We start from the raw sequence: 14,376 nt of genomic DNA on the forward strand, positions 1-14,376 counted from the left end.
GAATTGCTGAGACCAGTAAAAATTTTATTTTGTTTTTTAAAAAATGCATGTTTCATGTATTGCAAGAAAAATAGTATCCGGCTTTTCCTGAAAAGGTGGCCTTTCATGGAAAGAAATTGGTATGACCTAAAATGTTTAGACTTTCACATAAGTAAGATATATTCTATGCCTGTTTATTGCTTTGCAGAATAATAATGGCTTACCTTGTGTCCTTGAGGCCCCGGTAATCCAGGCACACCAGGACGTCCCTAGGAAAAAAAAAAAAACACAGGAAGGAATAAGGTTATGAGCACCTTCCTCTAAAAATATGTTCCACTTACACTGCATAAGTCTTGAATGTACATTATTATTCATATGTTGTCTTCCTTATTAAAATGTGAGCTCTTTGAGGCCAGAGATTGGCTCTCTCTGTCTCTTTCTGTTTATGTGTGTCTCTCCCTCCCTTTCATATATATATATATATATATATATATATATATGTATATGTATATGTGTATATGTATATATACATATATATGTCATATATATTGTATTTACACACATATACATATATATAATATTGATATGGTTTATGTCTGTATAAATATATTGCCTACATATATATGTCTGTCTGTTTGTATGAATGTGATGTCTCCTCAAACACAGTACTTGGAAATACTAAGTATTTAGTAAATGTTTGTTGACATATTGGGCTAACTTTCTTAGGCTCTGACATATTTTAATTATGTAAACCATCTAGGGCAGACAAAAAAGCATAGAAACATGGTAAATGGGATATAATATGGTTCATCTTGTTGAGGCAGATTCTTGAGAAGAGTTGGGCCTTAAACTGAAAACTGAAGGCTCATTTGTATTTAGAAATACTGAGAGTGGCAGGATATTCTAGGAGGTGTAAAGAGTGTACAAAACATACAAATTTGAGAATGTGACATATTTTAGGGTGCCATGAAGTATTGGACTGGAATTGGACTGAGCAAAATGAAAAAGAAGTCAAATCAATGATTGATTCTGAGTAAGAGAGAGCCCTGAGCATGAAAACACAGAGTTTACACTTAACGAAGTGCCGATACTTTGGTCTTTTTGAAAGCAAATATCCATATTTTTAATGAACTAGTAAGAAATAACTGTAGAAAATAGAAAAAAAGGTCAAATGCCTATTGCCCGGATCACACTGTTGGCAAGTACAAAAGACTGTAAAGGTAATAGCAAATGGGACAACAACTGCATATGAGAATAAATAAAGATAATGAAACAAAATGAAAATTTGGTCACATCCACTGCAAATACTCAAGTTGATACCTAGTTTTGATAGTCTCCTCCCATTTAGTTTCTTTACTCTGATCCTTATTTGCTATTGCTTAGATTTCCCTGATTAGATACCTTGATCTGACCTCCTGTCACCACTTCCATATTTTGATTTCCTTATTCTACTTCCATGTTTTTCTTTTTTTGTCTTTTGCTTTTTCATCATGAGATACATATATAGTAGTCTTCCTGTTACTTTTCCATAAGTTATTCTTCCATAGATATTTCCCTTTAGGAAGAAGCTGCCATAGAGACATTGCCATTCTCATCCCTGCCCACTTCCTTCTTTTGCCCCTCCATTTCCATCAACTTGATCAATGAGCCATCCTGTGGGAGTGTACCTGTTTCTCTAATGATATTGTTCTATGATTTCTATCCCTTAGGACCTTCCATTCTCCTGAAATAAGGTCAGTCACTCTCCTATTCCTTCGTAATGTTACTTTTATTGAAGTATTTTTGTAAATGAGGTTGAAGAATTAGATGCTACCTATCTTTGCTATTCCATTGATGTGGGCTTTTTGTAGGAAATGGTTAATTACTTATTTAAATGGAAGTAGTATTTCTTTCACCTTCCTCCTTATCTCTCCCTTACAAAAATCAAAACAAAAGCTTAATTCCAGTCATCCTTGTGAGATTGAATGTGACGTGTAACTCAATCATGTGCACCAAAGAGCAAATTAGGAGACTAGCTAATTACTTCCACCAAATCCTTATGATTATTTCACATAGCTCCCTGTGACACAGAAGCCATTTGAAATTCCACTTACTGGCTCTCCTTCCTTCCCTTTCCCAGGTGGCCCAGGTTCTCCAGGAGGGCCAGGATCACCTCTGGGACCAAGTGGTCCTGTTTTTCCTTCCTCACCAGGTTCTCCCTGTAGATAGCAAAAACATAATTATAAATTTAAAATAATTTTCAGAATAAGTATGCAATTATGTATTACCAAGATATTGGTTTGTAGAACCCAGAATCTTAGTTTGGTAAGGGATCACAGATATATGTAATCTAACCACTACTTAAAACATAAGTTCACTTTAGAATATATTGGAAGAGTGGTCAACTAATATCTGTTTAAAGATATCATGCCATAATGACCAATTTTTAAAGATTGATTTTGTTTTTATATCAAGGTAGTTATCTTATCTGATAACAGTGAATTAAAGGATTAAATGGAATAGACCTTTACAGTCATCTAGACCCAACTTTTATTTTGAACTTCCTTAACAAGTGGCCAACCTACTCTGCTTGAACACTGCCAGAAATACAGCTTATTTTCTTCCAAAGGATACTCTCAAAGAGTAGCATCCCTAATTATAACTTTGTTTTAGAAGTAAAATCTACTTCTCAATGTCTTATCTTAAATCTTATAGCCACACAGAATCAAATTGATCTGACCACTGACACTAAAATATTTAAACATCACTATAATGTGTTCCTTTTTCTAGATGGAATAGCCCCAATTCCTTCAAATGTTATAATTTACATTTTCACATGAACTCTTTTCTTCCTAAGTCACACTTCAGCTTGCCTAGGTTTCTCCGAAAATATGATTTCCAGAACTCAACATGCATGATGGGGTCTAAATAGGAAGTAGGAGAACAAGAGGATATCATCTCTTATTTTTTATGCTCTCCTTCTTTTAATGAAGACTTCAGTTTCATTTACTTTTTTGGTGTTTTTTTTTTTTTTTGTTCTGGTAGCCATGTCACACTTTAGACTCATATCTAATCTTAGTCAATAGACCTAGATTTTTGGCACATTGATCATCATCAAATTAAGTGAGGTTTTTCCCTTTATGTACATTTGTAATTGATTTTTTGAACCTAAATAAAGGATTTTACATTATTTATGTAAAGTATATATAGTGCTGATAAAGATTTTATTTTTTAAAAATTACTCTCCCCATTAGATATGTCATTTTTTAACAAAAAAATCTTTTGAAATCAGGAAGAATTCAAAAAACTATCAATGGATACAAATAGATTCCTTATCAACATAAAAGTCAAATGGAGATAGGAAAAATAAAACTCCTAGGAACTATTCCTGCCAGTGTCCTCAGCTGTGGCTATGGTCCTAAAATTTATGTGATATTGATTTTGTATCCAGATATGAAATTAAACCAATACTTTTCAAACATTTGTATAAAACTCTGTGCTTAGTTCTAGAAGTAACCCTATATTTGTGAAACAATAAAGTACTTTGCACCAATTATTCATCCCACAAACATTTTCTGTCTACCTAGGACTTGTGCTAGGTAAGAAATGTGAGGAAATCATAGATCTGCCTCTGCCCTAAAGAGCTTAAAATCTAAAGTACTTTAAATTAACATCATATTTATGTGTACTTAAGTGGCTAAGGTACTAGACTAAAGTCTAGCACACACCTTAATAATTGTTTGTTGAACTAAATTAAGTTGAACTTGTGCACATATTTTTTCTTGTCTATTAGATGATGAGCTTCTTAATTAAGAGCAAAGACAATGAATAATTTAACTTGATAAGCCCTGTTCAAATCACTGAACATTTTAAAAGCACATTCATTTTGGGGAATGATGAAGGGAACAGCTCCAGAGAATTTGAGTTTGACCTTGAAAGATGGGTGAGATTTCAAATCTATGGTGAGGCAGTTGATATGTTGGTTAGCTTTAATGAACTGATTTTTTTTTTCACTTTTTCTTTGGAAATCATTTTTATGAGAAATGATTCATAGGGTAACAAGCAAAAGGAGAAATATGCTTGAAAATCAGTGTGATATAAATATAAATGCTACCAATAAAAATAGATAATTTAAAAATAAATGAATAAAAATATGATAAAGAGGTTAGATCAGGCTAAGAAAAGAGCATAGACAAGGTGATGTAAGACAAACAGAAAAGAATGAGTCACAAAATTTGGCTACAATGTAGAATACACGCAAGGAAGTGAAGAGAGAAAATCTTAGACTGGTAGTTTGGTGCCATGGTATAAAAGCTGCTAAACTTTGAAATTAGTATGAATGCATATAGAATCTTCCTCATTGCACTTTCTCTTATTCTCATATGTTTGAAATACTGTATTTGTAAATATATATATATATATATATATATATATATATATATATATATATATATATATATAGTTGCCTCTGCAAACGATCCTTCAAGTCCTTGAATTCTGTGATCAAGGGTTTAAGCATATTTGAATGTGTTCTGTGAAGTACTGCAAATACTTGTGTGCAAATTTATGAGACGTTCTTGGAATATTAGCACTGGAAAAGATCTTAGAATTTAAATGTTAGAACATAAAACATAGAATGTTACAACACAAAAGGACATTAGATTTTATGTCATCTAACATTTTAATTTGATGGAAGAAAACAATGAGACTTGGAGCAAATAAGTGATCATGGTCAAATAAATAGATTACAATTCTTACCTTTTCTCCTCTCTCACCAGTTTTTCCTGGTGGTCCCATGACTCCAGGGATTCCCTAAAGAAAGGATAAATTATGTTTGCATAAATTTGTATTTTAAAAATACTCAAGACTATTGCTTAGACGTGACAACCAAAGACATAAAACAAATTCTTCCTAGCCCATCATTATGCTTTGATGACTCTGTCATCTTTCCATATTAGAGTTGTAGAAAAATTGGGCCAAAGTTAGTGACCAAGGAAGGGGATGGATTGGTGATGAAAAATGTCATCAACAAATAGCATCATATTTTCTTTTCAAATGTTACTACCTAATTTATTTATTGCTTTGAATCCTAAATCTAGTTTATCAAAGCACCCTCATCTCTTTTTATATGGCTTTTCCAAGAATAACACATTCTTTTTTGATGGCAGCATCAATATAACATTTGCTAGCACTTCTCCCTTTGTATCTTTCTCAAGGGCCACATAACTAACCTCTGAAAAGTCATATGTGGATAGGTATCTCAGTGAGTGACTCTTTTCATCAGACACTGCTTCTCTAAATTCCTCACTTGGAAATTAAGACTTAGTTACATGAAAATCTTGAGGATCAAGTGAGTTATGAGATAAAAAAATACTTAGTAAAAGATAGACATGCTTTGGAAGATACAATAATTTATGGGCTACATTAACTTTTGGCTAGATTCATCAACAGAAAATTATAATGCCTTATAGAAAATGAATTCTATCATAAGAAGAGAAATATTACCATTTATTTCTTTTAAGATTATATTGAATTAGATAATTCAAGAAAACCAATGAACCAGTCAAGGAGACTTGGGTTCAAATATGATTTCTTATGTTAAATAGTCAAATAGATAAGTAACAATGCCATTTTGCTTACAATTTTCATATAAGCAAAACAGGAATGATAATATTTTCAGTTATATATCTTGAAAAGTTATCATAAGAACCTAACCATTCCCTCTAAAGCTGTGATTTCATAGATGCCAGAAACTTCTGATAAAGATATTCCAACTACCAATAAAAATCAATAAGTTCTCTGTAATTTATCGTCTTTGAGAACTGGCATCACAGTGCAAAATCATTATGAGGGAAAAGTAATTTTGGGCAGGGAGAAGAAGAAAGAGAAATTAGGAATAAGCACTGAATAGAGAGCCTGAGTTGGATGGAGGGTCACAGTGAAGATTAGAAGAACATCTTGCCAATGTTCTCTTCCCTAAAAGATAAAGGACTTTGTCATTGTTTCAGTGTAGGGCTTGAGAGCCAGGCTTCTTTATTGATGACTCAAGTGTCTGTTTTTATTGGCCTATAACTGCCAGAAGGGATACTGTAAGTGACAGGTAGGAACTCATGGAAAACCTTAACCTTAAGCCTATATTTATGGGTCTTAGTCAGAAATGCAGAGCTACCCAAATATCTCCTGATTTATATATATTGCGAGGCCTTTGGAGGTTGTCCTGAGTAAGCATCCATAAGACGTCCCAAATCTCAGGTCAGCCATATGTAAAGCACTTTAAAGGGGAAAGGGACTGGACTTGTGATATTATCAGTATAAAAAACTCGCAGGTTAAAAAAAAAATACTCTACCAACACAGGTCAGCACCTTCTCTACAACTCAGTCTTAGAGAGTTACCTGGAGCAACCTATACGTTCTTATCTTCAAGGTAGGCTCTCAAAAGATTATTTCAATTAATACTGCTACCAGAAGTAACATGACATAAGGCATATAGTTTACTCTGGAGCGAGGAGGACATCAATTAAAGTAAAAAATCTGACATATACGACTAGAAGACCTAGGAAAAGTCCCTTACCTCTCCATGCCCCAAGTAACTATTTAAAAAAATATGTATTTTCTAAGTTCTAAACATTGCATGAATCTGAATCACCATTGTAAATAATAAGAACATCCTCCGATTTTAGGGCTAGAAGTTTGTTTAAACATCTCCTTAACACAGCCTCCCCATCTCACAGGAATGAAATAAAGTCCCTGAGACGATTGTTTAATGTCACACAATAAGAGGCAAAGGAACATTTAAACTCAGTCTTCTGAGCCAAAGCCTAGTACTTTTTCCATTGGGTGACAAAAGGGGTGAAACCCAAACTCAACCCAAGTTTTCTGACTCTAAGACCTCTACTCTTTCCACAAGAAATGACCAATAAAAAGAAGAAAAGAAGATTCTAACTGAGTAGAGCTAGAGAACAGCAGTACTTTGAGACTGCAGGATTAAAGATTAGAGTGTGAAAACAACATTGGCTCAGAGGCTAAGTGACTGTCAAGGGTGAAGACTGAAGAGTGATTGGATTAATTCAGATTGCAATTTTTCCCTGGGAAGAGTAAAGACTCAACAGGGATTTGAGGTTTTTCAGCAAGGCCCTACAGCAGAGCCTTTAGAGAAAAGTAAAAGATTTTTAGTTGTTTCCATAATGATTGTATTATGCTAACTCTTCACTGTGAATTCTAACTCATTAAAGTTTATCTTAATGGGCTTCAAGTAGAGGGGGAAAATGCCACCTTAGTAAAGCAGTCCTAAGCTATAAGAGCTGAAAAGGCCCTTAGGGACCAGAATAAGTCTGCCTGAGTCTGTGAAAAAGAACAGAAGAGGTAAGGATTGAAATCAGAGATTTGGATGCTTTCTACTGGAAATATTTAATTAAACTTTTTATTCTTTTTCTCTTCTATCCTATCCAGATAGATTTAAAAGTTAGGTAATTACAAGTTTACTTGCCTGAAAATTTTCTTTATACTTTGGGAATCTTGAAATTCTGAATAAAAGTAAAAGTTGAAGAAGAAGAAGGAAAGTATTCTTTCTAGGAAATTATGAAATATTAAAGCTTGGAGAAATGACCTAAAGGTTATCTATGGAAAACCCTAACCTGATACAAGAATTCACTTTATAAACCAGGATAATTGATCCAAAATATAATGCTCTTAATTGTAGAATCACCAATATCATCTCTACCACTCCTACCAATTCTCCCACCACCAACACCAGTAATGGGAAGCACATAGGAAAGACTTGAGTCAACAGATCTGGGTTCTGACCCTCCATCTCTCAGTGATCTGTGTGACGTTGAGAAACTCATCTAAGTTTTCTGAGTTTTAGTTTCCTCATCTCTAAAAAGAAGAGATTGTACCAGATGGCCCCTTGTGTCTCTTGCAGCTTTAGATCAATGACCTTGTTAGAAACTGATTGAAATTTCTGACTCCAAGGTCTGTGTTTTTTCTACTGCACCAATTAGAGCCCAATTAGAGACAAGCTTTCATCTTTCATGGGATTAAGTCTGTATAATTCACATGAATCAATCAGGGCAAATAACTCCTCACTGCCAGAGTTGTTTAAGTGGAGGCTGAGTGACTTTATTTTCCAAACTCTTACTCTGGGGGCTCAAAATACTTTAGAGTTGGTTCTGGGTTTATAAATGCTATATTTTAACATCACATCTAGCTGGTCCTATCAAACTGGGCAATTGTTTGTTTATCTACTAACCAACCTAGCTCAGTGTGGAAAGAGTCACAGCGAGAGGTTTGGGAACCTCTTTATTATTTTTTTATTTTTTTTTTATCAGTGCAACTCAAGAAGATGAGTTACTAAGACTGAGATATGTCACAATCTCCATTGTCAGTGGAGGGAGAACCAGTAAATTGAAGGACATATATGTGAATAACAAATTTGTAAACTACTTACCATTTGAATAGAATATTATAATTTTCAAAGCATTCCATATACATTTTCATATCAACCCTGTAAAGCTGGTAGGGGCAACTGTTGTTTTCACAGTTTTAGAAACAAGAATCTTAAAGATGTTAAGTGACTAATGATGCTATAGAACTAACCATTGTTAAGACTTATACACTGCTTAAATCAGCTTTCTTTTTATTAAGGTACACTATCTTCAGGTTAGAGAAATGGTGTGCCATTTTTTTAGAAGGGTGACTTAGAAGGAGGATATAATGACTTTAGGCATTTTTCTGAAGGTAAATGGTTATCATTATTATTATTTATTTGTAAAGATGAGGTAGATATTTAGAACTGTAAATTCATTAATATAGGGAATGAGTGACTTGCCACGACTATACTTTCAATATATATCAAAGGCTGGAGTTAAACCCAGGACTTCTTGATTCTAAAGTCAGCTTTCTGTCTACTATATGACATTACCTCTCTATATGCAATCATAAATAATTCAAATAAGGGCATATTTATTAAGTTCCTCCTCTAGCCATTGCCTTCCTTTGGTTCACCATTATGACATTTTGGCCTCTGCATCAATTCAGAACAGTTCACAGCGTTCTTCAAATAATATTGCTGTTATTGTTTACAACATTTTCTTGGTTCTGCTCATTTTACTCTTCATTTCATGCAAATCTTTCCATATTCTTCTAAAATCAATCCTCTGATCATTCCTAATAGCACACTAGTATTCCATCCTAATCATATCCCACAACTTGTTTCAACATTCTCCAATTGATGGGCATCTATCAATTTCCAGTTCTTTACTATCACAAATAAAATTGGTATAAATACTTGAGAACACAGAAGTTCTTTTCCTTTTCCCCTGATCACTTTGAGAAACAACATAATAGCGGAAAGGAACAATTATGCTTCTCACCAATTTCCTCTCTCTTCACTTTGATTACGTACCACATTTCCTGGGAGACCACGGGCACCAGGGGGACCGATTGGTCCAGGAGCTCCCTGTTGAAACAAAAAGAAAAGAGATTCAGATACAGCTAACTCCTCTTTGGCACTGACATATTTCCATTTTAGAGAAATTCTCTACTCAGAGTAACACTGTCTTTTTTTTTTTTCCTAGCACTCACAGCCAAGTGAATGTATTTCCATCATAGCTAATCCATGCGTCTGCTTTTCATGTCCTGTCCCGACTCTAAGAACAGTTTTCACTGAGATGATTTTTAGGAGATAGCCAAGAAAGTCAACCACAAAAGCTGCAGCTCTTTCACCATAAGCTGCTTATACACTGCTTAGATAACACCTTGATTATAGACCAGCTTGTCACTCTGAGGCACAGGCACTTCACAGGAGCAGAGCAGCCCAGTTAGCCTGGAAGCATGAGGTTAGTAGAAAGAATCTAGAGTAAAAAAAAATATTTGAGCCTGTCTCTATGTAGCCATACAAAAAACTGATGCACCCAGAGGCAGTCATGTCCCTTAGAACTGATATTTTGTTGGTTCATTATTACTAGTATTGGTAACTGTCAAAACCAACACAAGACACCTTTCTATGCTGGTTCCAAAGAATCTGCCCCACTCTCAGCAATGGTGTCGCCTGTTAAACAAATGGCTTCCTGTTGGTAATGCAATTGAAAATCTGAGTCAAAGGCTGACAATGGAGTGCATTACATGAGTCAGGGAGAGGAACACAAGGAAGGGATACTAAATAACATAATGATTAAAAACATTTACCAAGGTTAGGGCAATGGATATGTCTGCCTCCCTCCATCCTTCTTCCCTTCCTCCCTTTCTTCCTCCCTCCCTCCCTTTCTCCCTTCCTTTTTTCCATCCTTCTCTCCTTCCTTCCCTCCTTATTTCCTTCCTTTCTTGCTTCTTTTTCCCCTTTCTTTCTTTCTTTCCCTCCCTCCCTTCCTCCATTCTTCCTTATTTTTCTTTTTTTTTTTCTTTCATCATTCCTTAATATGTCTTACTGACTTTTCCCTTTACATCACAGTCATTTCTGGGGAAGGCAGAGAACTCTCACACCCCTCTAAATTAGACTCTTCCTTGAGACAAGGAAAAACAATTAAGCAAAAATAACCAATACATTGAGTGTATTCTGATAATGCATATAACATTCTATCTTAGGACTCTCTATGCTTTCTACTGTAAACTGAAGGAAGCAGAGCACATAAAACAAAAGACACATTGACAATAATGTAAGCAGAGAGAAAAAATAAAATAAAACTGAGCACTGAGAATTATGATGACGAAGATTAGCCCCAGAAATGTGATGAGAAATGAACCTCCTCCCTTCCTTGCTCTAGTTGAGAAACATTACCTACACTGTTCTGTTGAGCTGATATCTTCATTTCTTTTGCTGAAATGCCTTTCCCCCCCTTTCTTTAAATATTTTTGTCACAAAGGATGATGGTTTGCTAGGTGGAGAAGGCAGAATATTTGGAAATAATTTTGATATAGAAAAGATGAGTATTTACATTTCCTTTTTAATTTCATGTCATTTAACTACTAGTCTTGAGGAATATGGAAGAGTATAGTGTATTTGTATATGTTTTTCTACTAGATATCAATTCAAGGAGCACTGGAGACAGGTAGGGAATCTGAGGCCAGGGTTCCTTTAGGGATCTTAGACCAACATATTAACTACATAGCCAAGTAGGGCCCAGGCACTTGGGGAAATTCAGTAGCACTGAAGTAGTTTTACAAGACCATAAAATTCAGAGTTGGTAGGGACCTTATAGGTTACATCATCCAGCTCTCTTCATTTCACAGATGAAAACACTAAGATCCAGTGAGAGGAATAACATTGTTCAAGGTCATAAAGTTATATCATCTAGTGGGAGCAATACCAAAGTCCTAGTTGGTTTGCTCTGGAGGGTGTGTTTCAAGTTCATCTCCCTGAACCAGATGTGCTGCCAACACTGACACCCTCAGTCTACTAAAGGGCTTTACAGCATGGTGCTCTGAGCAATGAATCACATTTTTATCCTTTTACAAAGAATTCTGCTGTGAAGCGATTGATGACTCAGTCCCCTTCCTCCAGTGTTGTAAATGTCTGCTGTATTTCCCAAGAAAGCAGCATGGTATATGGGGGAAAAAAAACAAACACTAATTCTAGTCACAGGATCTGATTCAAACTCTGATAGTTCTGCTGGTCTGCCCTAGTTAAGAGTTAATACTTCACTGATCTCCAGTTTTCCTCTCTGTCAAGGGAGAATGAACTAGATATTTTTGGTGGTCTCTTGTAATCTGAAATTCTGTAATTTGGAGGGCCAGAATCTTGGATCCTGGTCCATGGGTTTTATAGATGCAACCTTTACCAACTGAAAAAATAACCAAAAAAGTTTTCAAAATAATAACATCTTTAAATTCTGTGAGCAAAATAAAATATTATTTAATTATTTTGAGCTTATTGCCATGCTGGGGAACTGACTCTTTACTAGCCTAATAGATTTCCCCCTTTCTCTTAAAATTTTAGTTTATCTATAGTATGTTTTGACTTTCCTTGTACTGACAAGTCTTTTATTTAACAATCTCCTGCTACTCCTTTCAAATACTATGAGCTGACAATTGACCCAGACAATAATCATATGCCTTACCCAGTGACTCATCTTTTTCTTTACCTTTGAATGTGGTTAAAAATAAAGGACTGGGGTCAAAGAATTATATGATCTCCTGGTCACAAAAGATCTGAGGAATTATCTAGTCAAATCTGAATTTAAATAGGAATTCAACCTCAACTTCTTGTCCTTTAAGGAAGAAAAAATTGCTATCTTCCAAGGATGATCCTTCTTCCATTTTTGCATTGTTCTGTTAATTTTAAAAAGTTTGTTTTGTTTTGAGAAGGTGGTGTTGCCATTGTGTTCATATATGTAACCCATATCTGCTTCTGAATTCTACCTACTGTTCTTAGGTCTGGCCTCCAGGATGAGAGGAATAAATCCATTCCTTCTACCACATGACTGTCCTTCAAATATTTAAACCGAATTCACATCCTTCCTACTCCTTACCTCCCCACCCCAAGGATAAGCATCCCCAGTTGCTTTGACAATTTCTTCTAAAACTTGGTATTCAGATCCATCTCCATTGTGCTTGTCCTTTTCTGGGCATGCTCCAGTTTATTTGTTATCCAACTACCTAGTACTCAGAAATGAACCTTACACCCCAAAGAAAATCTAGATAGAGTAGTATACACTTTTTCTAACACTTGGCTCATTCTGAAATTTTAATTTAATATTTAATATTAATATTACATTATTAAAATATTAAATAAAATTAATATTAAATATTTTATTTAATATGTCTCTGTAGATCTCATTAGTTTTCTGACTTCCATTGGATTATTGATTCTTCAGGAGACTATAGTTCACCAAAACCCTCAAATCTTTTTTTATAGGAAGTATTGTTTAGTCAAACCTCTTCCATTGATAGTTGTTAAGAATCATCCTGAAAGGCTGATAATATTATTTTAATCAATCTATCAGCGAGAGAACAACCTCTAAAGAAAAAGAATTCCAGTCTTTTCTCTTCTTCCATAACAATTAGCTTACTGAGTATTTCAGATTGATTTATTGGGCATCTGCTTTGTGCATTTATACCACTTGGCTCCTGCTGGGCTGAAGCAGCTGATAGAAAGATGCTTACCTGTATTCTACTTTTACATCATACATCTTCAATCAACCAACAGTTCAAGAAAGTGGCCAACTGAGGTTTTTTTGTTTGTTTATTTGCTTTTTAAGTCTTTACTGGTATTGACTATCTTTACTTTCAGATAAGAAAATAATATGGCAGTTAAAGAAGGGAGGAGTCAGGACATATTCTGCCTAGACTAGAAAGGAGAGTAGCAAGTGAGAGTGAATCTGTGATGAAATAAACCACTGTGGTAAACTCCTTTAAATATTGAATGTATAGGTCTATAATGAATGATCGGTCTGAGCACTTAAGGGCAACTTCACATTTGATTTCTGCTCATTTTAAGCAATTCAATATGTAACTTTGTTTACTGATCCTCCTCTACAGAATTAGCCCAAGAACCAAAATCTGCAATGCAGCTGCTGGCGCATCCCTTCAGCTGTGTGCCCTGTTAAGGAGAAACATCAGAGAGGCAATTACTCACAGTGTTTCCAGCTGCTCCAGGTCCCCCTCGGGCTCCTTCTGGGCCTTGAGCACCCTGGATGGAAACAAGGGGCAGAAACAAATTAGAAACTGCTGAACTCAGCCCAACATCTGGAGTTCCAGGCAGGGGGCTGTTCTAATCAATTCAAAGGAGGTGATGAAAAGCCAAAGTGATATGATGGGGGAAGGGAAAGCATCAGAGTAAAGCTTAAATTCATAGAATGCTAGAACTGAAATGGACTCCAAGAGGATATACTTAAGCTAGGGAATATAACCTGATGGAATACATAACACAAAATGTTAGCATATCAGGGATGTCAGAATTTAAATGAGGAAGCCAAGAGAAGGCTAACTGACTTGACCAAAATGATAAAGCTGGTTCTATCTAGAACCCTGAGTTCTTGACTCCTAGAATGGGGTTCTTTCCACTACATAATGAAAAGTTCTGATGCAAAATTGGTTTCTGTCTTGAGAAGCAACCTTCCTAACTAAATGACTGTTATTTGTGAACTTGCAGATTATATATTTTTGTGGGTATGTCAGTCATTTCATTTACTCTACTTCCTAGCTAATTGCCATATAACCAACTAATTGATTAGTGATGCCACTCTACCCTGGGATAGCTGCATGTTTGATCATCCCAATTTTTTATAACTAATTCTTACTTAATATGCTGTGCTTACAGAATTTGGATTTGAATCCTGGAATTTTACCTAAGTGTCCATCTTTTACCACAGAATATTTAAGCTGAATGGGGCCTTAAGAAGAAAGGGAAGAAGATAGCATTTACCCTGTACTTGATATTGTGCTAAATATATTTTAATTAATATATTCTCATTTTTTATTAAA

General features: G+C 35.0%; 1 protein-coding gene across 1 annotated transcript in view; it reads right to left on the reverse strand.

The window, feature by feature from the left end:
- LOC100931725 (collagen alpha-1(XXII) chain) overlaps positions 1-14,376 on the reverse strand; it is a 146,985-nt gene that overhangs the window by 64,510 nt on the left and 68,099 nt on the right. Inside the window, 5 exon segments of the mRNA XM_031947429.1 lie at positions 204-248; positions 2,073-2,177; positions 4,717-4,770; positions 9,362-9,415; positions 13,529-13,582. Of these exon segments, the coding sequence (XP_031803289.1) occupies positions 204-248; positions 2,073-2,177; positions 4,717-4,770; positions 9,362-9,415; positions 13,529-13,582 (312 nt within the window).

Source organism: Sarcophilus harrisii, chromosome 1, assembly GCF_902635505.1.
Source record: "Sarcophilus harrisii chromosome 1, mSarHar1.11, whole genome shotgun sequence".
Taxonomy (NCBI): Eukaryota; Metazoa; Chordata; class Mammalia; order Dasyuromorphia; family Dasyuridae; genus Sarcophilus; species Sarcophilus harrisii.